General features: G+C 43.3%; 1 protein-coding gene across 2 annotated transcripts in view; it reads right to left on the reverse strand.

Moving 5' to 3' along the window:
• The window catches only part of TTC7A (tetratricopeptide repeat domain 7A), a 246,883-nt gene that overhangs the window by 52,741 nt on the left and 168,693 nt on the right, over positions 1 to 25,449 (reverse strand). For both annotated transcript variants that reach the window (XM_019549352.1, XM_019549351.1), the window contains 2 exons: positions 21,630 to 21,727; positions 14,255 to 14,389 (listed from right to left, as the gene is read on the reverse strand). In XM_019549352.1, coding sequence (XP_019404897.1) covers positions 14,255 to 14,389; positions 21,630 to 21,727 — 233 coding nt within the window. The remainder of the gene's footprint in view (positions 1 to 14,254; positions 14,390 to 21,629; positions 21,728 to 25,449) is intronic.

Here is a 25,449-nt window from a genome sequence, read left to right on the forward strand (position 1 = left end):
TTTGCCGTCTGGTGTGACGACCAAGTTTCCCATGGCGTCCTGCAAGGGCCCCACATTACCCGGGACCTTCTTTTTACCCCCTATTAGATTAGTTCAGGTGCTGCCTGTGAGCTGAGGCAGTACCTGCCCAGCTAGCATCCTGCTTGGGCAGCCCCTGGGGGCACCACTGCTGCACAGGGAAGCACTGAGCCCCCCATAGCCCAGGGGCTGCACGGCTTGGTGGCAGCTTGTTCGGGCAGGCCCAGGTGGGCAAGCCCAATTCTTTTTTTTCCTGGTGGAGCCTTCCTGCCACGCCTGCAGCTTGGGGGGCGAGATGCTGGTGGCCCCTAAACCTTCCCTCTGCAGGGACAGCACCCCTGGGCAGGCTGCTAGTGGGCAGGTGTTGTCCTGGCTGTTGCCACCTTGGAGAAAAGGATCAGGGGGCACCAGCATTGCTCAGGGGCTGCTGGCACCTTGCCACCTGACTGTGAGAGAAAGAGGCAGGCAGGGGGGAAAAAAAGAAAAAAGTATTGGGCCCTTTGCCCCTTTTTTCCCTCTCAGGAGGGGAGGGGGCAAGGGGGGTAACTTGACGGCGGGCTGTCACTGTTCCATCACAGTGATAGAAGCCCCTAAACTGAAACGGTGGGTCACAATTAAAAAAACCACAAATTAGAAACTCACTGTTTCACTTTAGGGGAAAATAAACCCCACTCATGTGTATAAGCATCCCTAGAGAGCAGTTCAGTCTGGAAAAGTTGTGACACTAGATACAGGCCCCAAAAAATCAAAAGGGCTACTCATCTGATGGAGTGACTATATCATGTTTATTCAAATCCAAAAAGAGATCTTTCCCCACTGTTTAACATGGGGGAGAAGCCCTCTTCTTGGATTTGATTACAAGAAGGGGGTGGGGAGCAGGTGGCTGTTGCAGCTTCCCAACTCCAGCCCTGACCTTGGTGTCAAAGTCAGAACTGCAGCAATCAATTGCATTCCCATTTGCATTCACTCTGTCCCACTGTCACTGCTTACTCTCCACAGCTCTGGTTTGGGTTCTGGCATGGGGCACAGAGCACATGGTTGCTCTGGCCCTGGTCCTGCCATGCAGCTGGGGTTGCAGTGAAATAGAAATGGTGGGGCAGGGGGTGGCAGGCAAGAAGCGGAGGCAGCAGCAGGGGGGTAAGGAGCACAGGGGTCGGTGCACAGGAACAAAGGCGGGGGGGAAGTGGTGAGGAGGGCAGGTGGGACAGGACACAGGTATGGAGGGGGCAAGCAGCCAACTGATCTTTGCTGCTGCGGTACTATATTTACCCAAATCCAAGGCAACTCCGAATTTAAGAAAAGCCCTCCCCTCAACAATTAGATTCTAGACATGGAATATTTATAAATTTGTTGTAATTTTCCATGTGTCAAAGTCACCCTGGATTTGGGTACGTACAGTAATAACAAGATGGAAGACAAGCTTTGCTTTTTTTTTTTTTTTTTTTTTTACTTGAAAGGTTTCTAATTTCAGTGAACTCATTCCTACTGCTCAGCCAGGGAACCACTCTTCTTTCTGCATTACTGCAGTGACGGTTTCAAAAAGCTGCAGCTGCAGGTATGGATACAGAGCTGTCTGCTGGGCACACTGGCTTCCAACAGTCCCATTATTTGAACTGGATAAAGTGGGTCCTGCCATGCAGCTGGGGTTGCAATGAAATAGAAATGGTGGGACAGGGGGTGGCAGGCAAGAAGCGGAGGCAGCAGCAGGGGGTAAGGAGCACAGGGGTGTGTGCTCCTTATGCATGGGTTCTCTGTATGCATTATGGTAAGACCACTTAAAAGAAAGACCATCTCATGTACCACCTATACTGCTAAATTCTAATACAGACAGTCATTTTAATGGTCTTTAATGAAACAAATGTTGTGGCTTTTTAATGGGGGGGAAGGGGAGAGTCCCTCACTGTTTCCTTTCATTACAAGAAGATCGATCTAACACTCACTGAAATCAACAGGAGCATACAGTTGACTTCAGTGGTGCTGAATTAGGCTCCTAACTACTTCCTCCCATCCACTCTATTCCTTTCTCTCCTTTGTTCCTTGGCATGTATTACCCAAGTACCTATTTTTCCCCTGCTACCTAAGACATCTCTCTCCTGCTAATGGCTTAAGACTCCTCTAGCAACTCTCTGTAGTGTCTAGCAACTCCATTTCCACTGATAACTGCAATCTTAACGTTAGATCCTGTATCTGAGCATGGGATCCACTTTCTTCTTTCAGAAACATCAAACCCCAATACGTGGGCTCCAACCATTTCTGCTGGTATCTAGCCTCGTTTACACTGAAGAACCTGGTCACTCAGAAACAGCTGGAAAAAGCAAGAGGTCCCAGCAACCTGTTACATACCAGCTCTCTGAAGACCAGCAGCATACACCATGATTGTGCCACAGCTTAGAGAGCTGTTGCCTTAAATCTCCAAGCTGCTTTTTGTTCTCAGAGGAAAGATATTTGGCAGCATCCTGTTAAACATTCCGGCTCTGAAGTAACAACACTCTAACCAGCCATTTCAACATCAAAGTGCAAATAAGAGTAGCACAGCTTAATGCTGTTCCTTAAGCTGACTTTCCTCCGGGGTTCCTATGCTTTTCAAAGTGGTATCAAGAATAATTCTACCTTGTCAGCGTGGAATCCTTGCCATAAAAGAAGAACAATGGGAATTCTAGCCAAAGGAATCAAAGGTATTTTAAGTAAATTTCTGCCATGTGAACTGCCCTGGAGCACAACCTCAATCCTTTTGAAGCTTGAGCACAATCACTGGTATCTGAGATGCAATGCTGAATGCTGACAGCTGCCCACACACTGACTATCTCACTATTCTGCTCTGTGCTAGCTGGATCTGAAGCACAGATCTAGCATCCTCTGCATAAAGAGCACTACTTAACAAGGCTACAAACAAGCCACAGCAACATGACCAGCAGGGAGACAACCTGGGAGTGTTCTCTCCATGCTCTAAGTCAGGGGTTGTCAAGCGGGGGTACGCGTACTCCCAGGAGTACTTGGAAAGGTCCTAGGGGATATGTGCATGTGGCCAGAGACAGAGCACTGCCACGCACCATCCTGTGCCACTGCTTCCAAGGAGCAGGGCCCAGGAGAGCAGGGTAGAGATGCCCCTCTGTGGGCTGTACAAGTGCCACCCGCCGGCCGGACACCGGTGTGAGGTGGTGGGTGACAGTGGCAGTTGCCACATGTGAACCTCCTCTCCCCCCACTCCGCATCTGGCCGCCACAACCAGAAGGGGTAAACTTCTTAAAAAAGTTTGAAACCCCCTGCTCTAGGTAAAAGGACAAACTTGCCTGGTCACGTGTTTGCTGTTCCACTACATTCACTTGGTTTCAGAAGGGGCTCCACCCTAAATATGTGGGCAGTCCTCTGTGACAGGTATGCTCTCAACAGCAATTAGAGATCACAGGGATCTCCCTCTCTCTCCCACCCCTCTCTAGTGACATGGGCTTGACAGTTGCTTGCCACAGTGGAATCCTTGTTGACCATTATCACACCACTACGCATAAGGCTTTTTTGTGGATGTGGGCTAGTCAGAGAATTCTTCAAGATACACTCTGTACTTCACTCCGATTCATTTGGTATGCTAGGTATACTCTGAGAAGGAGAGGGAGAAATCATCATGTAATATGGACCCTGCTCCAGAAGTGAAGCCTAGCTACTTGTTCATTTAAATCAGGCAATTAATTTGCATTCTCAAGGCTGTCTTTTGTCAGGGAAAGGGCCAGGAACTATTTGTAACTGGAATACAAGGGCCTGCCTGACATTTCTCATTCCCATAACTAATAAATTGCTTGGTTGCAGCTGCACAGAACTCAAAGGGTAACCCAGCTCTGTTATTTACAATTACTGAAGACTCAAGAAACTGATGCACAGTTGCACAAGGTCACTCTCAAAATTGTGGCTCATTTTAAAAAAGGCTTTTGCAAAATGTAACAAGCAGCTGATGCCCCCTTTGTGCATAGCAAATCCAGTTCCTAAGTACATAAGACATGCTTCCTATAGATGGACCTATAGGAAGGCGAGGTGGACACTGGGACACCAGCACTCAAAGAAAACCCACAGGCAGTAGAAGATAAGTGGTCAAACAACTCATAGCTTACAGGTAGTCATCTTAACCCCTTCCAAGGTAGCATCGCACACAAGGCTAATGTTACAGCAGATTAGAAAAAGGATTAGAAAAAACAGGTCACATGGCACATTCAAGACCTCTTTGGGGAGACACCATTTGCTCTATTTGGGTTGTGCTAGGCACCCAGGGTTTTTCACTGGAAAACATGATTTTCTAATGGTATGGAAATTATAAAAGTTCTGCACTGATGACATTTTACTGGACAAAAACAGAAAAGCATGACCAGAGGTTCTGAGCAATTTAGGAAAGAGCTAATGGGCTAATCCTAAACAAACGAAGGTAAATTCTGTGTAAAGGAAAGAACATACTTAGGAGAACAGTTAATACAAGAACTACAGGTAGGTTACAGCAGGACAGGGGCCATCACCAATATACTGGTACCAACAAAGGTGGAAAAACACCTAGTATGCTGAATCATACAGAGAAATGTTGTGCTTCATTCAGCTACCAAAACGAGCAATTCGAGAGCACTGCTGGGTGAAGATACCCAAGGGAAGTAGGCTGTAACTCTTAAAAAGAGAGTTTGAGAATCTGAAGTTGAAGCACTGTGACACCAACCACAAAACTAATGTTGTTCACAGATGCCTGCAGGGAGGTACCAGTCCCATTCTCCTGTAAGAGCACGGTCAAAACTAGAGACTAGTAGCTCATACATCACAGGCGCTCAGAAAATCCTAGTGTCAATAGGTTCAAGTACGGACAGGAGCTTTAGCCTTTAATCCACGGGTGAAAGAGTCTCATGCATTTATTTAAGGGAGACACTCAGGGTTGGCTGCGATTTTATTTAAAAGTAGCACGCTGGTGAGCTAGAAAGAGCCTGAAATGCTTTCCATTGTCTTGAAATAAACAGTGACAACAAGGAAGGTGGCAGAAACTTGTGGCACGTGCCAAAAATACAAGCCAAGCCAAATAGAGTCCGTCTTGGTGGCAGGGGAGCATTGGCCTCTGGAACAAAGTAAGCATAGATTTATTTCTGTTTGTTGGAGGACATGATGTCCTAGATCAGTGATTTTCAATCCAGGTGCTGCAACACCCTGGGGTGCCTTGAGATCCTTTGAAGCATGCCACAGGGTGCCAAGCAATGTTAGAACTGTGAGGTATGCAAACATGATTTACAAGATAAACTCAGAGTTTTCAAATAGGAATCCATTAAAAATGTTCCGACCTGCTGTGAGCTTTCTGAGCTCTTTGCAACAGAAACTTAGTTTTATTATTTTTTCGTAGTCAAAAAACAAGCAAAAATTAAAAGCTGGCAAGGGATGTCTCAAGTCTAACAAGGTTAAGAACTACTGTTCTGGATGATTATTCCCACTTCCCTGAGATAGCTTTACTAGAAGATTCTATGGCTAAAGAGGCGATAGTGCATATCAAATCCATTTTCACTAGATACACCTGACCTAGTAATGTCTGCCAACAGCCTGCAGTTTGCTGGGCATGAGTTTAAGCAGCCTGCAGTGGAGTACAGGTTTAGATATGCAACCATGACATCTCATTATCCTCAGTGGAAAATAGTGTCAAAATAATAAAGTGCCTGCTAAAAAGGCTGTGGAATCACAGATCTGTATTTAGTACTGTTAAATTACAGGACAGAGCCAACGAAGCATGGGTTGCCACCTGCTGACATTTTGTTCAGCTGAAAACAAGACCTGCACTGTTAGAAATTGATGTCAGAACTGCTGGGGACTTAAAGATCTATAAAGAGATAGACAGGGCAAAACAAAGAACTCAGTTTGATTTGGGGTCTCTGGCCCTGCTGCCACTTTGTGCAAGTGACATTGTGAGCATCTACAATGGTCACAAATAGAAGTGATAGCACAGGAGAGAGCCCTGTGCATGTATGAGGTTGTCACCCTAGAAGGACACACAAAGAAAGAGTGCAGAAGGAGGGGAAGAAAGACATCATCTCAAAATTCTAGAGGGGAACGACATACATTGCAAATGGCAAAAACCACAGCAGATTCAGATGGCCAAGCTCCACAATGATGGCACAACAGGAACCAATAGACTTACTGCCGCCTGGCAATGGTGATGCTGATTTCTCAGGAGAAATCTACAGGGCCTTGTGACAGTGCAGAGCACCTCAGAGACTAATTGAACACAGTTAGGAGGTTGTTTACATGTTTGAAATTCTCTATTATGTTATGGTTGATTGCTGTTATATTTATGTTTGGCTGGAGAAGAAAAATGTGGGAAACTACCCTGAAGAAGCTTCATAATTTGGAAGAGTCACTGAGAACCAGCAGCTGTGTTGTGGAGGGGTTCATGACCCCACACTGAGCAGGGGGATCTTAGATACCAATCAAAACAGACATCCAGCAGACTCCTTGGCTCTGAGTGATTCCTGAACAACCATATGTCAGAGAAGACTGAAGGCAAAAGAGCAGCACCTTCTGACAGTCTTGCACCAGAGAGCCGGGGAACAATAAAGGGTCTCATTCGCAACATCTTCCAAGATGCAGAGTGGAGGGCAGTGGAGGAGTTTACCCACTGACTTCTCCAAGAAAGAGAAGCAGAGGTCCTTTATTGTTCCCCTGGCTCTCAGCCCTCTGATCCAAGCATCTCCAAATCTCCAGCATTAGGAAATCAAAAAGCAGGGCCATCTGCACCTTTCCTAACAACTTTTTTTAGGGAGTCTCTCAGCACATCCTGGCCAGCTGCCACTTTGTTTCCTCTTCATTTTTTACCCCAAATATTACCCCACCTCTCAATTAGATCTTGCTGGAAAGCATCTCTGTTGCAGGGGTGCTGGAAGCCCCTAACCTAAAAGGACCAGGCACCCTGTAGCTACGGGGGACAAAAGTGTCCTCGCTTACAGACAGTCCTGACAAACTCAAACAGTATCACTCAAGCAACAGATTGACTAACTCACATCTTCACGGAGGTATCAGGCCTTACAATGAACCCAAATGCCCGGTCTGTCCACACATCAATACAGACCACAACATCACCGGCCCAAACAACAAGTACAACCACGATGCATTCACCTGCAACTCTGGCAACATCATATATGCCATCACCTGCTTACAATACCCATTTGCTGTTTACATTGGACAGACAGGGCAATCTTTATGTGTAAGAAAGAATTAATACCGATCTGACATCAGCTGCAGAAAGACACAAGCGCTTATGGCAGAACACTTCAGCCTCCCTGGACACTCCTTCACTGACCTTCCCTGCTTGAAGATTGCTGTTCCCAAGCAGAAAAATTTTAAAACCCAGTTTTAACAGGAAATTACAGAACAAGAAATCACCCACAGACTAGATTGTGTTAAGTATGGTTTAAACAGGGTCTATGGATTCTTATCCCATTACCTGAATTAACTTTTGTGACCTGTTTGTTTCTAGGAGTTCTTGGCTTGTATATCTTTCAGCACATCCTCTCCCTGCCCCCCACCACTGTATTCTAATCACTTACTCCACTTTATCCTCTGCTTTATGCTGTCTTTTGACAGCAGCTGATGGAGTGAACTTGGGTTCATTAAAGCTTGTGCATGCTCTCAGTCCCTCCCTCCCTCTGGTTCTCTCCCCATCACTCTCTCTGCCACAGCCATAGTAAAATTAGGTACAAAAGCATTAAGAACTGAGGATGTCCTCAAGGTAAATGCATATGCCTCTACAAGTGAAGCAAAAACTGTGGGCACTTCTGAGTAGGGGATGCAACACACATACACACACACACACACACACACACGCGCGCGCGCGAGTACCTTCTGTAGGACACATAGGAGGAGGAGGTGTAATCACAGCAAGCAGGAGATTCCCCACACACACCAAACTCCCAAAGCAGCACAGAATGGCCACAGTTCTGCTGTAGTCTGGTACAGGCCAAGACAGACTATTGGTGACACACTACACCCTTCTTCACTTCAGAGCACAGAAGTACTCAAGCAACGTGTCTACATATCATCCAGATTTACTGGCCAACATCCCCTACTAGGAGCAGCACAGTTGTTTAAGGTCAGAGCCATCCAATTAAAATGAACTAGTAATAAGTAACCATAACAATCAGTGTAGGGAATGCACTGCCACAAGACAGCTGAGTCAGAAGGACATCAGGCATTTGTGGGAATAAATAAGAACATTGTTTGTTAAGCAAGAAGAAAACAAATGGGCAAGGGGCTGCAGCTGATGATCTCATTAGGTCCCTTCCAGCCCTAATGTCTATGAAATCTATTAAATAAAGGATGTTTCTGAGCAGAACCCAAGGATTACCTTGCAGGGGTTAAGACAGTTTCTATTACCTCCTCTAAAACCTCTGCTAGTCACTATTAAAGGGAGCACACGAAGCTGGACCAGCAGTCTCACTTTCTTTTTTGACAATGGGGAGCACTTTCTGACTCTGGCATGCAAACATAAGATCATAGGAAAGCAGGACTTGAAGGAACCTCACAAAGTCATCTAGTCCATCCCTCTTCTGAAAGCAGGACCATCCCTGTCCAAACTACCCCAGCCAAGTGCCTGTTTAACTTGCTCTTGAAAATGTCCAGGTGGTTGAAGATTTTAGCACACTTCAGTCCCTGGCTCAACCCTGGCAGATGATGAACATCTAAGAGTTGCTGACATTATATGCCTCCAAGCATGGCAAGGTTTAATGGATCCAAGGATTTGATCCAACTTTGGAAACTCTCTTTGCCATCTATTCAGTACCTACAACTTGTTCTGTTTCTATCATATTTAGGGATCTTTTAACTTTTTAAAACGTTGGGTTAAGAGAAAGTATACAGCCATCTGGAGACAGGAAATCGTATCAGATTTCTCAGCCACAGTCCAAATTTCTATTCCGGCCAGTGACCATGGCTTCAGAGGACAGTGTAAGAAATTCTAGATGCACAGACTGTACCATGAGATGAAGTGTCATTGTGGGTTCTTCATAGATTTCATAAACATTAGGGCTGGAAGGGACCTCACAAGACCATTGGGTCCAGCTCCCAGCCTTCAGCTGAATGGAAGCAACAACAGAAGTGTAGATGGACCCACCAGCCTACTGAGTGAGGGCCCAGATCCAGGACCCCAGAAGCACCTGGATTCTGGGGCTTAGCTTGGACCCCCTTCCTTAAACTGAAGGGCTTTGTGAAAGCAGTTGCTTGCTCCTTCTTACCTCTACCAGAAAAGGTTTGGGCATAGCCCATTTAACTGAAAGACTCATTGATACTTAAGCTGGTCTCTTTCTTTAATCAACATTTCATGGGGGACACAGGCACCTCACATTATTGTTCTTTCCACCAATGTGAAACTTTAAGATGGCCTCCCATTAAGTAAATACTATGGGGCAGCCTTCCTTACAGTAAATCTTTGTTTCGCTCAATACTTGCTTTATAGTAAACACTCTGATGTTCAGCACAAGTCCTTTCCTGCTCCCTGCTCCTGGCTCCAACTTCTTCTATTTATCTATTTTATGTCACTGTAAAGTACACCCAGCAAATCAGTAGCACTGAAAAAGCTGAAGAATTCAAGTGATGAATGGACACTTCTTAAATTGCAAAGCACTTCCTTTATTTTAAACCAAAATATTTAAACAAGCACCACTGCACTGTAAGATAATATCTAGTGACCTACGCAAAAACTAGTAAGTCAGTCTTATAAACCTAATCTACACTTCAACAGAGATAATGCTTGAGGGAACTTGAGGTTACTGAAGAGCAGGGAGGGAAGAGCAAATAAATACTGCTTGGTGTGATAAGTGAAAGTATGTACTTGAACGTCTGGGAGCAAGAGACTATGTCCTTTCCTACCCCTTCTGACACTGGCAGCGGCATCTCTGATGCAGCTGTGTGGATGCTGGCCAGCCGTGGCTAAGAATCCCACTCCTTAGCCCCACTTTTTCCTTGTGGAACAGAGCCCATTTCCTCTAACGTGGCTCCTTTCTCTCATAACGAATAAAATAAATTAGAAGCGTTTTGTGGAGGGGGCGGAGGGAAGCTTTTGCTGTACACAACTCAGGGGAGCAGATGTTTTTCCATCAGCTCAGTGTTCTGTGCTGCACTGGCTCTCTTTACATTTCACATTTATGGCACATTCATTCTAACTCTGTTAAAGGGTAAACCTCTAACGTGTCACTGAGATGGAAAGTGGCTATTCCCAGTCCCACCACAGCCAGTGGTGAGGGGGTTGTGTTAATGTGGAATAGTTATAAACTCATATTTTCTTTCTAAATACATCCTGGAGCAAAATCAGCACAAAGTCTACCTGCTGAGGTCTGTGGACTGTGCTAAGCAGGCGTGTAGCCAATCACATATCAAATTACAAGAGCTACTTTGCTGTGAGTGGCCATATTTGGTAAAGTATTGGGCAGTCAGGATGCTAATTGTCAGATGCACAGTACTACTAATGGCAAACAAAGAGGACATGGGAAGTCAAAAGTAAAGCTTAAAATGAGAGCAACGCTGACTAAAGTAATAGAATGTACCTTATTAAAACTGTTATGCAGCCTTAAAAAGCCAGTACACCAACACAGCCTAATCTTATTAGTAGCCAAAAGGATAACAATGCAGTTCAGAGGAGAAATAACTCTCCACAACAGAGCTATCTGTTCTCTTCTGTGCTAACTTATTATACTCTCTAATATAAAAGCAGCCTAGTTAAGGCAATGACAAAATCTGAGGAAAGTTGCAACCTTAAATCATAATTAAAAAAAACAAACCCTTGCAGATTACATTTCTGTTTTCCATCCTTCCCTCTGCCTGACTTCAGACTAACATGGCCAACTACTCTCTACTTTAAAGGAGCACTGACAAGAAATCAAGAGGGTAAGGTCAATACAAAAATTCTTAGCTCAGAGGCTTTTCTTCTATAATGGATTAACAGCACTATAAATATTAACTTCTCAGCATCCCCATGGAGAGAATACATTTACACACTAGATGAGCAACTAGGATAATGCATTATGCTGGGGGGAAAAGCACGGTGTGAGGGTTAAGCAATGCTCTGGGAAGGAAGAGAAAGGTTTTGACAACACCTGGCTGAGTTGAAAACATCAGAGAAGCAGGTTGATGCGCCATGTCAAGGAAAACTGTCAAAAGGGAGAGGGGAGCATAGGCGAGGCCTCTGACCACAACTCAAACTAGGTCCTGATGCAGGGCAGAACTTGAACACGTGCTGAATACTGTGAAATGGGATACACCACCTGAGGCCTACAGTTATAAATACAAATAAATACCTTTGTTGAACTGGTGCCTCCTTTAAGAAGAGCCACTACTCCAAGAAGATCCACTGCCACTGTTAAGAACCACAGACCAGCCAAACATCAGCCTTCTTGCTGAGCATTAAGTATTGCTGCCAGAAAAAGCTTACAAATAGGCACATCAGACATAAGGAGTGGCTTCCTAACCGTGCTCTGGTGTGCAAAGAGAACAGATGGTGGAGCCTTATCTTGGGCTGTCTGGGGTAGATGGCTACATTTTGCCAGGGGAGTTTTTGACAGTAATGTGCATTGTGCCATAGGAAGTGGTCTTTTAGGGCCTGCTTATCCTTCAGTTGTTTTGCTCTGGTTAACATAGTTGTAACTTTCTTCTTCTGTTAGTGAGCTCAGCTAAACCACCTTTTCCTACAGAACAGGTTTACAAAGCAACTCTGCTTTTGCTTTATGAGGACTGCTAGAAGTGCTAACAATAGCTCGCGTATCTGTATTAGTTGGTTACGGATCAAGAGACTAACTCCATTCTTTCCTATGCACAGGATAAGTGTCTTCCTTATAAAAACATACACAGAAAATTACACTGTACCAGCATGCGTCAATGAATGGTGAGGTAAGCTAGGTGTCAGCATGCTAAACTGAACACTAGCTACCTCCTACAGTGAACAGTTTAATGAAATATGGAATGGTACACATTTTTGGGAATATTAACTAGTAATTTAACTATTACTTATCAAGGCTTGTTGTTTTGGAGTGGACTGGTTTCAGGAACGTTTAGAAATCTCAAGGGATAACGTTTTGCTTTTGGTCTTGCACAGGTGCCATAGAGATAGATTTCTTCGAAGGAGTTGTTCAAAGTTCTTCCCAGAAAAATCAATAACTGCTTGCTATGCCCATCAGTCACTGGACTCTGAAACTATCCAAGCACACACCTGCTTCCTCATCTCTCAAAATATCAAAACTCAATGAATTCCATAATAAATAATAAAAGGAAGTCTTTTACATGTGCATCACAAAGAGCTCATTAATTGACCTCCCAGTAATAACTAACTTCACTAATGAAATTAGAAACCTCCTGTTCACGGCATATAACACAGAAACCTTCAAAACTCTGACTCAAAGAAAAATAAGCAGATATATACACATACACACACACACGATAAGGAAAAGTACAAAGCAAGACAGCGAATCTGAAGCACGTAAAAGGAAATCTTAAACAAAGTAATTTGATACACCTCTATACTGGCACTCAAAAATTGGCACTGAAAAGCAAGCATAACCAGTGTCATAGCAAGACTAACCGTAAGCCAGTATCTTTAACACTTTTTTTTTTCCACGCTGCACCAAAGACGTAAGCTACCTAAAGCACTCTGCAGGACGAAGAAGAACTGAAACAAGAGTTCTTGGCACAGTAAGATAAGCTAAACCTTTGCTGCCCATATCTTCCTCCCCCCAAAAAACCGAGAATAAGTTGCATACATTGAATAAAACAGAACCTCACTATTTCTCACTACTGCCTAAAAGGCCTGCTGCAGATTACTTACATTTCTGAACAGGTGAATAAGTGAACTAGCATTACCAAAACAAAGGACAATACATCACATAAGATTCCATGTTCATTCTTTCTAAACAAGTTTTCATATTTAGCAGTGCAGTTAACACAACACATTATATTTTGTGCCACTACAGAAGTCTTAACCAGAGGACACCTTGTGCAGGAACATCTATTAAATCTTTGCTGAAAAGCAGGGCCAGATTTTATGTGAGAAATAACCTGTGCAGATTAGCTAAGTGAGACTTTAAAAGGTAGTACTGCATACAAAATGCAAAATTCTCAGCCAATCTTCAAAAGGACTGCTTTTTATTTGTTCTACCTCCAACTTCAGGCACAAAATTATAGGCTTAAGGATCTGTAGAAAAAGTTGCATCTTCAAGAATAGACTTGCAGGGTAGGAATTTTCAATTGACCCTGACAGTCTGGCCAATAACACAAGGAGTGACCGACAAAATATCACTCTTGCTGACAACCTTAAATAATCTATTCAGGAATTCTGAGGTCAACCCTAGTTTACGGAGTTATTTCACAGCACTCTCAACTCTTTCAAGATTTCTTTATGTCACTGTCTCTCAAGCTGACAGATAACCTGTCTGTCCTTGGAAGATTCAAAACAAGCCAAAGATAAACGAAGAAGGGATTCTCTTTTCCTTGCTTGTTTAATCATTTTCACTTAAGACTCAGCAAAGACTGAACCCTTCATATTAAAAGAACATTAAGTATATGCTTTTCCTCTATGATTTCTATCATATGTAGAATCAAATGGCAAAATGAGACTGCTCTCACCAACAGACATGTTTACAATATAAATAATTCCCTCATTACCGTCTTGTAAAAAGATATCTCTGTGGAAGGGCTGAAGAGTCTTCCATAGTAGGATGGAGAGACAAAAGCTGAAAACTTCTCAAATATAAAATCTGGAACATTCAAATAAAAAAATACTTGTTTAAAAATATATATATCAACTGAACAGGGCTTCAGGTATGTAAACTGAGAACACTGGATTCCCTGCTGGTGTAAATTGTCACAGCTGAATAGTTCATGGCAGCCACGATAATTTCCATCACCTGAGGATCCATCTGACAGCATTCATTTTGCTCTATGCAAACCCAAGACTTCTTTCATATATTAGCAAAGGTTGCTTTCTTTGCATTTGAAAAACAAGAAGCATGTGGTTAGCATTAAAAGTACAGTAGCGTAACTCAGAAAATGGAACGAGAAAATAAATCTCCTCCCGCTTCTATTTAAGCTTAATGGGAATCATAAGAATCATCGTTGATGGCATCGCGGCAGCTTTTGCAAAAGGCTCTCAGACAAAGTTACGAAGGCACAATCTCTGTGGAATATTTGCAGACATCTCTGGTAGATATTGCTTTCTCTCTCTCTCAAGTTCTAGGTGGTACACAACACTGGGACTTACCAGCTTGTAGCCAAATTTGTTCAAGAGTTGTCCATAGTTGCATAGGTCCTTGCTTCATGGCAGTACTCTGCACAGTAACTTCAGACATGGCCTGCTCCAGTCTGGAAGCTGCAATAGAAGAGGCTCGCTGGGAGCCTTAAAAAGAGCCAAAACCCCCGATGAATTCATAATCCAACATTTTCTCTTGGCCAAGTAAAGACAAAGTCCAATTTCCCACTTTACCATACTGTACTTTCACTTAACTCTGGGGTAAATGAGTGCTGAATCAGACTCTATATCTCTGGGCTTTATCAAAAATATTTTTATTGGGAAGACTTCTAGATTAATCCACAGGCTGCTACAGTTCAAATGGATTAGGAGGCTGACACTGTTTTCAAAAAAGTCTGCTCAGCATCCATCCAATCCTAGCAACCCTATTTGGCTGATCTGGAAATCAGACTTCTCATACCAAATGTATGCTAACAAGATTTGCCAGTCATCTGACAGATAAAAAACCCCCTGTCAAACAGATACAAAACATGACCCATTGATTTGGTTAGTACAATTCATTGCATGAAAATTTCAATTGGCAGCAATATCATGCTACTGGTTTAGAGGGTGACTTGGTTATTCATTTAATCTTAGCAAGCCGAATAAGTACAGAACTTGAACTACATCAACTTGGTGGTTGTCAGATATGGTAACATGTACATAACTATAATGTATTTAACATTCCCAATTCTGAGAATATAATCTCCTGTCAAATACTGTTCTTTAAAGACAGGCACAAAAGACAGGCACACAGAGAGCTCTCATTGGCTTACAAAGCACGGTAGGAGCAGGATCAAGCCACCAACCTGGTGCACATGGGTACTGGAGAGGTACCAGGATGCACTAACCAAAGGAAAGGTTATGAAGTGGAAGGAAAGAGAAATGATCTAAAGCTAGAGTTTGGTTTTAATCGTCTTAGGTTACAGCTAATAAATAAAGGTAGAAGACAAAAACAAGTTAAGGAGGATAATCACTCTCTAAAGAGCAGCTGCAACAGAAGCCATAGCCCTGACTGGCATCGCTCTTTAATGTGTTGACCCAGGAGATCACCAGATCTTAAAAGTTAAACTTGTCTCTCTCTGTTGGAACTGCCTAGGCATTGTGGTGGTTACTTAAAAGTTATCTACCAGCTTAAGGCTAGAAAGGCTCCAAGCAACAGAGGGGACAACTACCTAAGGAGCCTATGGGAGGGCATCATACACTGCTACCTTTAAAAGGAAGGAGGAGTGCCCTCCCACAACCACAACCCTCTTCAGAGCTATGCAATACCAGCAAGTGAATCAGCCTGACACCCTGCCTTTCCTAGTGCTGACATGAGCACCCACTTGGAATCCTGCCTTAGTGCTGTGTGGATACTCCGGATGGGAGGGGTGTAAGGTATCTCTACATCCCTTATACAATAATATGTTTGCAAATATCTAGGTGGTCTAATAAAAGATATCACCTCTCCCATGAGTTCTGATTCCTTCTACACCCCTTTGCTTTCTAAGGCACCTGGTGCAGCACAGGCCAGGATCTGACCATAGCTTTTACATAACTGCCAATGAGAAAATCTGAATATCCAGGGACAGCTAAAAGGCTTGAGTAGTTATAGAGCATATTCTCCTATTATTTCACTGCTAACAAATGCAATTCATTTTAAGCAGCCAAACTTCAAAACAGCTTTATAATGCTCTTGGTGCATGCACCTCCCATGACTCACTTTGAATATGTAAATGTGCTCTTCCTAGATCCATGCTTTAAGTTCCTACATATTTTTCAAAGACATTCCTTGTCTAATGTTCCAAGAGATGACAATGCAGTAAAGCAGCAATTACAACTTTAGCTCTACAGTAAAAGCTGTTCAGCTTTGTTCAGAGAATTTATTTTATTAAACAGTGTCTTTTAACGGATCAGTTTTTGGCCATGGTTTACTGTGCAGAAGTCCTTGCCTTCCCTATTTTAGCAGGCACAAGATTCCTCTGAAATGTGCCTCAAGGAAGATTTAGTCCCATTTTTTTTAAAGTTAGTGAAAATTAAATAGTTTTTAAGAGGCACTCAGCTCAGTGATCCAGAGAAGGCCCAGGAGAATTTCCTCAGAAAAGAAATTTACATTGCTGCACATGTGACCTAGGAGCATCTTAGGCTGAGAAAATTCCTCCTAAATCCTAAAGAGAGAGTACATATTAAATTATCTTTCCTTTTTTGGCTCTGTACTCTATTCAGGTTATTTTAGGGCCCATCCTCACATAAAAATATTTTGAAAATGAAATTCAAGTCTAGTTATCTTCTAAGACTCTCTCTTTTAAAATTTTCTTGGAGCCATGTTATTTGAAGCCACCAGTACCAGTACCATGACACATGGAACTGCTCTGATTTTATGTAGCTGGACAGGCAAGTAAGTCTCATTCAAGTACCAGAGGCTAGTGAAACCCTAGTCTCCTTCCGAGACAAGTCAAGTACTGCCACAGTGCAACTTTCTGCGCTCTGAAGAGCTGCAAGCTGGGACACTTATGCTGGTAAAGCATCCATCTGTTGCAAAGCAGACTCTACACAGAGTGTTACAAAGCAGACTCCAAGAAACAGAAGTTATCTTTCACTCTACCCCTACTACTTATTAATTGCATAGTTTCAAATAAAAGTATATGGCTCTTCGGCTTGATTCTGCCACCCACTGAGGTCTTCAATACACCTTGCACGCAGAGGGAGCTGATGTTGCTCAGGACTTTAAAGCCCAAGGCTCTTTGTATCTAATATGCTGTTGGCATTTGATTTCTTTTCCACTTACATCTGTTCGCTCTTCCACAAAAACAAATTTAACCAAGTTAGTGCATCGTAGAAGCCAAAGATCCCAGAGACCTTTCCTTTGCACGTCTAGGAAATGGTTTCCAAGTAGAGGAAATATCCACCCATTAAGCTAATATTGCCTGGACCTTAGCCAGAAGTCTGTGGAAATGCAAACTGTCCCCTTCAAAAGAAATGTAAAGATTGAAGTTAACACATACCCAAAAATTATACCACAGAACTTTAATTCTGTGCCTCCAAATATATGCAAATACTGGGATAAGACACGATCATACCTATCGGTTCTTTAGTAGAGATTGTCTCTCTTTTTGTAACAGCTTCATTAAAGCATAAACTAAATTACATCTTGCAGTAAACTTTCCACAGATTTGGAGGAAGAATCATAAAAATAACAAAACTATTTTCACCATGATGAGCTCATGCCAGTTTCATACTTGTAACTAAATTGGTTGTTAAATATGTTTTTAAGACAAGAACCAACTTTAATATTTTTGCGTCTGTGACAATCCCCCCTTGGTTAGTACCACAGACTGGTATTAGAGTGGAAAGGAACTTCAATATCTACCAGCAACACAGAGCCCTATACTGCATTATGAAGCAATTTGGCCAAGAGAATAATAAGATAAGCTCGAATCAGAAAAAACTCACATAAAAACAGCAAGACTGATATCAGTGAATTGAGTCGAGAGCCCTGATTTACACAGGAAAAGCTAAAGAAAACAAAGGGAAGTTAATCTTCCTAACAACAAGACTGAGATTCGAGCCTAAAATAATCCTATTGAAAAATAGGATGGTGTCAAACATCATATGAATAATCCTCCCTGCAGTGAAGATCCCAGAGATTACAAAATGTCTGAACATTACAGCTCTGTGGCAGAGTACCTTCAGGGGACTTTTGGGAGGAAACCAGAGCCAGCTCCATTATTATCCAGAATCAAAACTCCTTTCTCAAAGCTCTCAGTAACTGAGGAGGTAGAACTGAGAGCAGGACCTGCCAAGGTCATCTTCTACCACACCTAAAGGGACCTAACCCAGGGCACTGAGCCCAGTTGCCTCCCATCCCTTCTTCACATAGGTAATAGTTGCAGCAACCCCAAGGAGCTTGCAAAGGAGCAGACTTTGAAAAGCTCTAGACCAGTGACATGCAACCTCTAGCCCACAGAGCTGTCATCTGGCCCATATACTCCTCACAAGTCTGGAAATCTGGCAGGGGGGAGGGGTAGTAGCATTAATTGCTCCCAGAACTGTAGCATTAACGCTGCCACCACTCCTCTGAAAAATCTTGAGCATTGAGGGTTGGCTAAACTGAGTTCTTGATCTTGAACATTGAGTGTTGCCAAATTTATGGACTCTTGGGGAGTGCCACAGGCTAGATGACACCATCATGTCTACCAGCATGCAGGGTCATGCGATGGCTGCATCCATGATTCAATACTGCTTTGGCATGCCTGATGGCACCTCTATAGTGAGCCCATGCTGGATCCAGCCTGTGGATTGACCCCCACCTGCAGGATCTGATCCATGGGGCTATACGGTTGAGCCCCACTGCTCTAGACCTTTGGAACTGCTCTGCCAAAGAAGCTGGCACCCCCCGCATCTAGGGTATATGGAGAAAATTAGGTCCTTTCAACATCAAGCCCATCCCTACTATCATAAATGGGAGCAAGAGCAGCCTCCAGGCAGCATTAGTGAAATTTGGACTTTGGAGGGAGTAAAGGAACAGACTGGTTGGCCACTGCAATACCAGACACAGAGCAAGTCATTACATGTGTGTAAAATACTGTCTTAAAGCTCACTTTGCCCTTGAGCCTTCTGCCATTTTGCACAGGGTCAGACTCCTATGTCCAAGTAGTGCAATGTGAAGGCTGCTAAATTATACTGGCTGCTAAAGGATCCAAGAAGCTTCCACCATCTCTTGCGATGGTGTGGCTCAGCCATCCCTCTGTCCTTGATAACCTGGGATTTCTAAATGGAAAACTGAGCCGGATCCACAACATTTCCAAATCCCAGGCTCCTTCCATGTAGTGGTAAGCAGCAGTTACAGCTGAGAGTCCGGGGGTAAAGTCAGGCAAGGTTTTTGGGTAAAAAACCAAGGCATGAGAAATTGAAACATTTCAGCAAAAAAGTGACTCGTCTAAAGCCATATGCCAAGTCAGTGGCAGAGCTAGAAATAGAACCTGGGGTCCAAACTGTATTTTGCCTCTAAAATACATAATCATGATCCTATTTCACCCTGTTCCAGTCCCTAAAAAACTATTCATGTGTCAACTTCTGTAACTTGTTTTCATGTTAGCTTTAAGACCAACTTACACACAGCAGTGAAGAGGAGGGTCTAGCCACATTTATGCTGATGCTTTTCAGATTTTGGGCCTCTTTCTCCCCCTCTTCTGAACTCTACTGCCTCACAGTAAAAGGTCCATTCTTGAAAAGGATGCACAAATGACAGCACATTCAACCCTCTTGTTATTCATTTGGCATAGAAACCGTTTCTATTACATTACTGCTGAATTTGACCCAATACGTCCTGTAAGACAAATATGAACTAGAAAACACTGATCCACACAAACAATGGATTTTATCATAGCAAGGGATATTGCAAGGATATGGAAAAAAAAGATTAAGAGAGGCATACAGAGATGGGCACAGAATTGATAAGATTATAACGTAAAAATATATACTAAGAACTCAACGCTGCAAACATGAGAGCAGTCCCAACAGACTCAGCAAATTAAAGGTTCATGTGCCCAACTTTGCCGCAATGTCTTTCCACAACCATGGTGGAGAGGGGTATATATAGATATCTTCTGTACTTTATTAGAGATAGCATTTGGATAGTTGGGGATTGAACATGATGACTGAAGGTAGGTAGCTATTTTTCTCCAGAAGTATCTTCCCCTCCAAATGAGAACTCAGTTTAGTCAACCCTCAATGTTCAAGATCACGAGAACCTAAAATAATAAGATTTCCACACACACACACACTCCTGCCTCCCCCCTTGGATTTTTTTTGGGGGGTGCAATTTTTGAACATTCAGAGTCCACGTTTTCCAGCCCTCTACAACCATGAAAAAACTTACCTTAAGGGGGAAAAAAAGAAGTAAGATTTTCATATAGTCAGCTGACTCTGGTAGCTTAAGTTTTAATAGAAATACCAAATATCCCAAGCCATATGATTATGTCATAATAGGTCAGCAACACAAAGTTCCATTTTCCCTCCTTCCACAGTTAACTTTCATGTTTCTGGTATTTTATACACTATTATGTTGTAAACTTAGTGCATAATAAAGTAAATGTATAATAAAGCAATATTTACTGTATAATAAATATTTGCTTTTATTTTTTTCCTTAAACACTTGGGTTTGAATTTCCCCTTTGCAGGAAAAGATGCACAATGGATTCAAAACCCTGTGAGGTTTCCTTTGCAGTGCTTCCTGTAAATGTCTCTCTCCCCATCTCTCATTTAGTCTATAAATGGTGCAGCTACCCTGCCTTCTGACTTCAGACTAACACGGCTAACAACCTCTCTCTGTCAACTCACCCCATAGCCAGCAAAAGCTGGACCATATCACCAAACAACACTGGCCATTGATCACCAACCACTAAATCTGCATGCCCTGTACTAGACTGTGGTGAGTAAGAGCAGTTCCCACTGAAGTCACTCAACAGCCTCAAGGCCTAACTGTCATTATAATAAATTAACTCTTACCCAGCCACAAATTTTCTACTGCTGTTATCAGTGTGGCATGAAAACAATCCCAGCAATTTATTTATTGGAAAAAAGATTCGGAAAATCCAGAAAATTAGTTTTCCATAAACTGTCGGTCCTAAATGTTCATTACCTCCCCAGCCCTGGAAAACAGAACCTCTCCTATACATTTTCCAGTGGTTTGTATTACAATATGCAAAACATGTAACAATATGCTATGTGCATGGGGCAGGAACTTCAGGAGCTTTATATAACTTCTTTCTTTAGAAATTTCAGGGTGTCTATATATGTGCTCAGGGGTGTGTGTGTGTGTGGGGGGGGGTGCTTTAATTAGAGCAGCTCTGAGATCCGCTCGAGTCTGCTCCGACGCACTATAATTACAGCACATTGGAGCAGCTTCTGCTCATGTATAGTCACATGCAGAGATTAAATGTATGTATAGGTGACCTCCAGTGTCTCATAGGCCCTGCTTGTTACCCAAGGAATGTTTGTGAAGTTTATTAGAATGACTGGCTTTCATACACTCATGTTCAATGAACTCTATGTTGGACATAATGAAAAATCAAATGTCTGAGTGATGCATTTAGGACATCTGGAAAGTCTCAAAGTGTCACTTGCAGGTACTTTTTGTAAAACATCACCACCAACAGTAATAATGATAAGTCTTATTCATAATCTCAAAGAATTTCACAAAAGAAAGGGAAAAACCTGTAACAACTGTTACAGAGGAGCAAATTGTATGAAATAACTTGTCTAGAATTACATAAAAGGTTCAGTGATGTGATCACTAGTAGCTGCCATCTTTTCTCCTCATGAAACTGTGTTTTTGGGAGAACAGAAATTTTATTTTCCTCACCAGAGTCAGTATCATGAGCATCAGGGAGAGTGAGATGCATTCCATTATGTTTTTTGCTTACTGGCACTTCTGTCACACTGCTCTCCTTCTCAGAACCACTGTAAGGAAGAAAGACTATGTTAGATTATCACTTACAGATTACAGAAAGCAATAAATTCTCAATGTGCACAACAATCCCATTAAACTCAAACATTTTAAGTGATTGTTCAAATGCATTGGGAGGAAAAGTTCTGTTGTGTTTTCTCAAAGTTAAGTCTTAAAATTGGTATATTTGAAACAAGGAAGTTGTTTTACCTCCCTGCCTGCCATCTGACACTTCCAGGGAAGGAATTCTACCTGATTGACACATCAAAGAGCTACTCAACACAGCTCTCACACTCTCATGGACCCAGAGGAACAGCCTTCCATCTCCAACCCCCTCTGTGCAAAAATGAAGTTTATTTCCTACCTATGGGGACTTTTTACCATCTTGTACCAGCTACTCTTTTCCCAGAGCCTGACGAATGGACTTTGACTGCAAAGCTTGCAGAAAAGGACAATGTTCTTGCCATTTGCCAGTTGGTCTAATAAAAGGTATTGTTTTGAAACCAACAGTTCTAGTTTGTTGTATAGCTCTGAAACATCATTTAACACTTTGGGAATGAGCTCTACACAGGCAGGAGGATGCACAAACTGGTCTAACACTTCTTTAACATTGCTAATTTATTTGATGAGGTTTTGGTCACAGTGAGAGGGGAGAGGAGGGGAAGGTCTGCATACAGGGAGCCTCAGGACCAGAGGATCTACTGTCACAAAGTTAAAACAGATCATCCAGTGCCCTGATAGGGAACATGGAGATCATCTTTTCTGCAATTATCCCCTTTGGACTTGTTGCTAGCATGAGGATTTGGTTCAGAGCAAATATTGTGACTGTTCCCTTAGAATACACCAATTAGCACCAGTGTAGTAAGTGATAATTGCTTGATTTCAAGGGGATTAACACCTCCCCTTCCACCTATGTACTGGCTGAACAGAGGAAGCAGCTAAAAGCTCTTTCAAAAAAGTATTATATAAAGAGGAATCTTCAGCCTCCTGCTTTTTTTTCTTTTTTTTTTTTTTATTTACAGGCACTTGCCTTCAGCTAGGGCCTTCCAGAGAGAGAGAAAACAGAACTAGATCCACAAAAAGACTTTGGTGCTTATGTTCCACGTGTGCATTAGTCACAGCTTGCAGAGGCATCACAACTGCAGGGGATGTACAGGATTCTCATTTCAGAGGAAATATAATACAGGTTTCCATCACTTTATGCAGGTTCGCTCTTATGCGATGACCCTTTTTACATCCAAAATTCGTTATATGCGAGGTAAGTCCGTAAGGGATGGGGCAGGGGGAGGGGCGCAGCGCAGCCCAGTGGTTGCAGGCAGGTGGCATCGGCCACTCCTGGGGCATCTGCAGCAGGAAGCAAAGTGGAGGGAACTGTAAGTGGGTGTGGGATAGGAGGGCGTGGCTCTTGCTGCTATGCATACCCCGGGACGGCCGTGCCTGGGGGCTGCACTGGGCTCTTCCCAGGGGGCACGTGCCCTTGGAGCTGCGTGCTTCCCCCAGCCAGGCTCAGTTCCCCAGTGTTGGGTTGCAAGCAGCAGGAGCAGCGTCCTGTGATCTGGCAGGCAGATCGGGTGTCTGCCTGCACCCTTGGGAGAGCTGCGGGGGCTCTGCTGGACTTCTCCTGGGGGTGCGGGCACCATCTGCCTGCCGGATCAAAGGACACTGCTCCTGTTCCCCAGCTCCTGCTTGCAGCCTGAGGTGCAGTTTTCTAGAAACCCCTGCACCCATCTCCTTGAAACATGACAGGCTTCATGCCCTCAGAAGGGGCTACCATCCCTGAAAGATTCATCGGAATCAGACAAGAAATGACAAAGTTATAGGCTGTTTCATGTTTCCCCCATTATAGCCTACAGGTGAAATGTTGAAACAGCATCAAAACAGCAAAACCGTTTTGACAAAACAATGCTTTTGAAATGAAACAAAACTCTAAACGAAACACTGTTCCGCTGAAACATCAAAACTGATGTTGAAGTAGAATGCTGCTGTTTCGCACAGCCCTAGTAAAAGGGTTTAGGCTTGTAGAGATTAATTCTAGCAGATGATTTCTTGGTGCACAACATGAAATAATCTCGATTATTTTTTGTTTATTTTCACTGCTGCTTAGCCAAACCAACAAACACTTTCAAAGAATCCCTCAAGGAAGATGCATGCATCACCTGATGTAATTATGTGCACACAGCATTGACTTTTAGCAGTTTCCTAACATTATTTTGTTCTCAAGTACACTGCCCAACCCTAAGGCCCCTGGCACACATTCACTGAATGGTGCAGTGGGTTTTATCCCAGATCCCAACAACTGTACCTCCTGTCAGGCCACATGTGCATGGCTCGGCACTCAAATCAGGTCCAGTGTAGTCTGGGCCAGAGCCAACAATCAGCTGATTGTCAAAATCCCACACCTGGCAGCTCTGGATGGGTTGCCATACATGAGGGAATTAGAGGCTCCCTGGGTGGGGGTCAAGGGGAGCTGAAGGGCTTCTCTGGCTGGGGACTTTAAATCTTGCCAGTAATCTCCTATCCCCTGCACCCTGGCCAGAACTGCCAGGCACAGGTTTTCAAGTCCCCAGTAGGAAAACTGCTTCAGTACTCTCTTTAAAGCTCCTTGGACACAGGGAGCCAGAGACTGGCTAGCTTCTCCCTACTGCCTGGGTCAAAGGTCCAGGAATTTTTAAGAAGCACAGCTTCAGTCCAACTACTAGTGCACTCTTTAAAGCTCCTGAGGCACTGGGACCCATGGTGTGGGGCACAGGCACCTAAGGAGCTGGGAACTCCCAGATGCTGTTTTCACAGGTGCTTGGAAACTCAGAAAGGTGGGTATACAGTTCAGGCTCCCAGAGGCACTCTTGTTTTTTTTGTTTTTTTGTTTGTTTGTTTTTTAACAGATCTGGGGCACAGTGAGCCTGAGATCAGAGATACACTCCCTGATGCTGGGCCTATGGTGTCCTTCACTGGCTCCCTCAATTTGCCTCTGGGATTAGGTGGAAGTGCTGGGTCCAGGACATGGTGCTGCCCCCAGACCACTGATTGGGTGGCAGGGGAGGACTGTGTCCCAGACCCTAGGGCTGCCCCATGCAGATCCCTACACTCAGCAGAGACTCAGGAACTGTCATGGATCAGCTTCAATGTGTCACGTGTTCAATTTCAGCTGCAATACACGAGCCACAACGTTGCACATTATATGTGGAATATCTTTGTGGCATGTGTGCTGTTATCATGCAATCAACCGGCTTTAACACATGGTCAGATTACCATTGATGGTGCAATTAAAACTTTAATCTCATCGTACAGCAACGTGTGCCAGGGCCCTACCATACTGTATGCAATAACTGCATATATCTATGCCTACAATCTAAATGCTATATTTGCATAAGTAAATAGTGATATAAATGAGTTAACTCACACTAACTTTGGCACCAGAGGAAGTAGAGTTAAAAGGTGGTATGGTTTTTTTGCTTCATTTGTATTGCTAGTGAATCACACAACTCAACACTTGAATTATAAGATACAATGAGAACTAGAGGCATACAACCCTTCTATCTGTCTGTACTCTATGGTGAATTGAGTAAGGAGCTGCTAGGCGGTCAGCTTTTTTGGGGGAAAAAAAATAAATAAATCAGCTCACGGTTAGATACCTAAGTACATTCAAGAAGAATGGTTGCTTCTCAAGGAAGCGATCCTCAGTGCACAAGCTAAATCTATTCCAACACGGAGGAAAGGCAGCAAGAAGGCACAGCAG

This window comes from Crocodylus porosus, unplaced genomic scaffold, assembly GCF_001723895.1.
Source record: "Crocodylus porosus isolate Cpor-Errol unplaced genomic scaffold, CroPor_comp1, whole genome shotgun sequence".
Taxonomy (NCBI): domain Eukaryota; kingdom Metazoa; phylum Chordata; order Crocodylia; family Crocodylidae; genus Crocodylus; species Crocodylus porosus.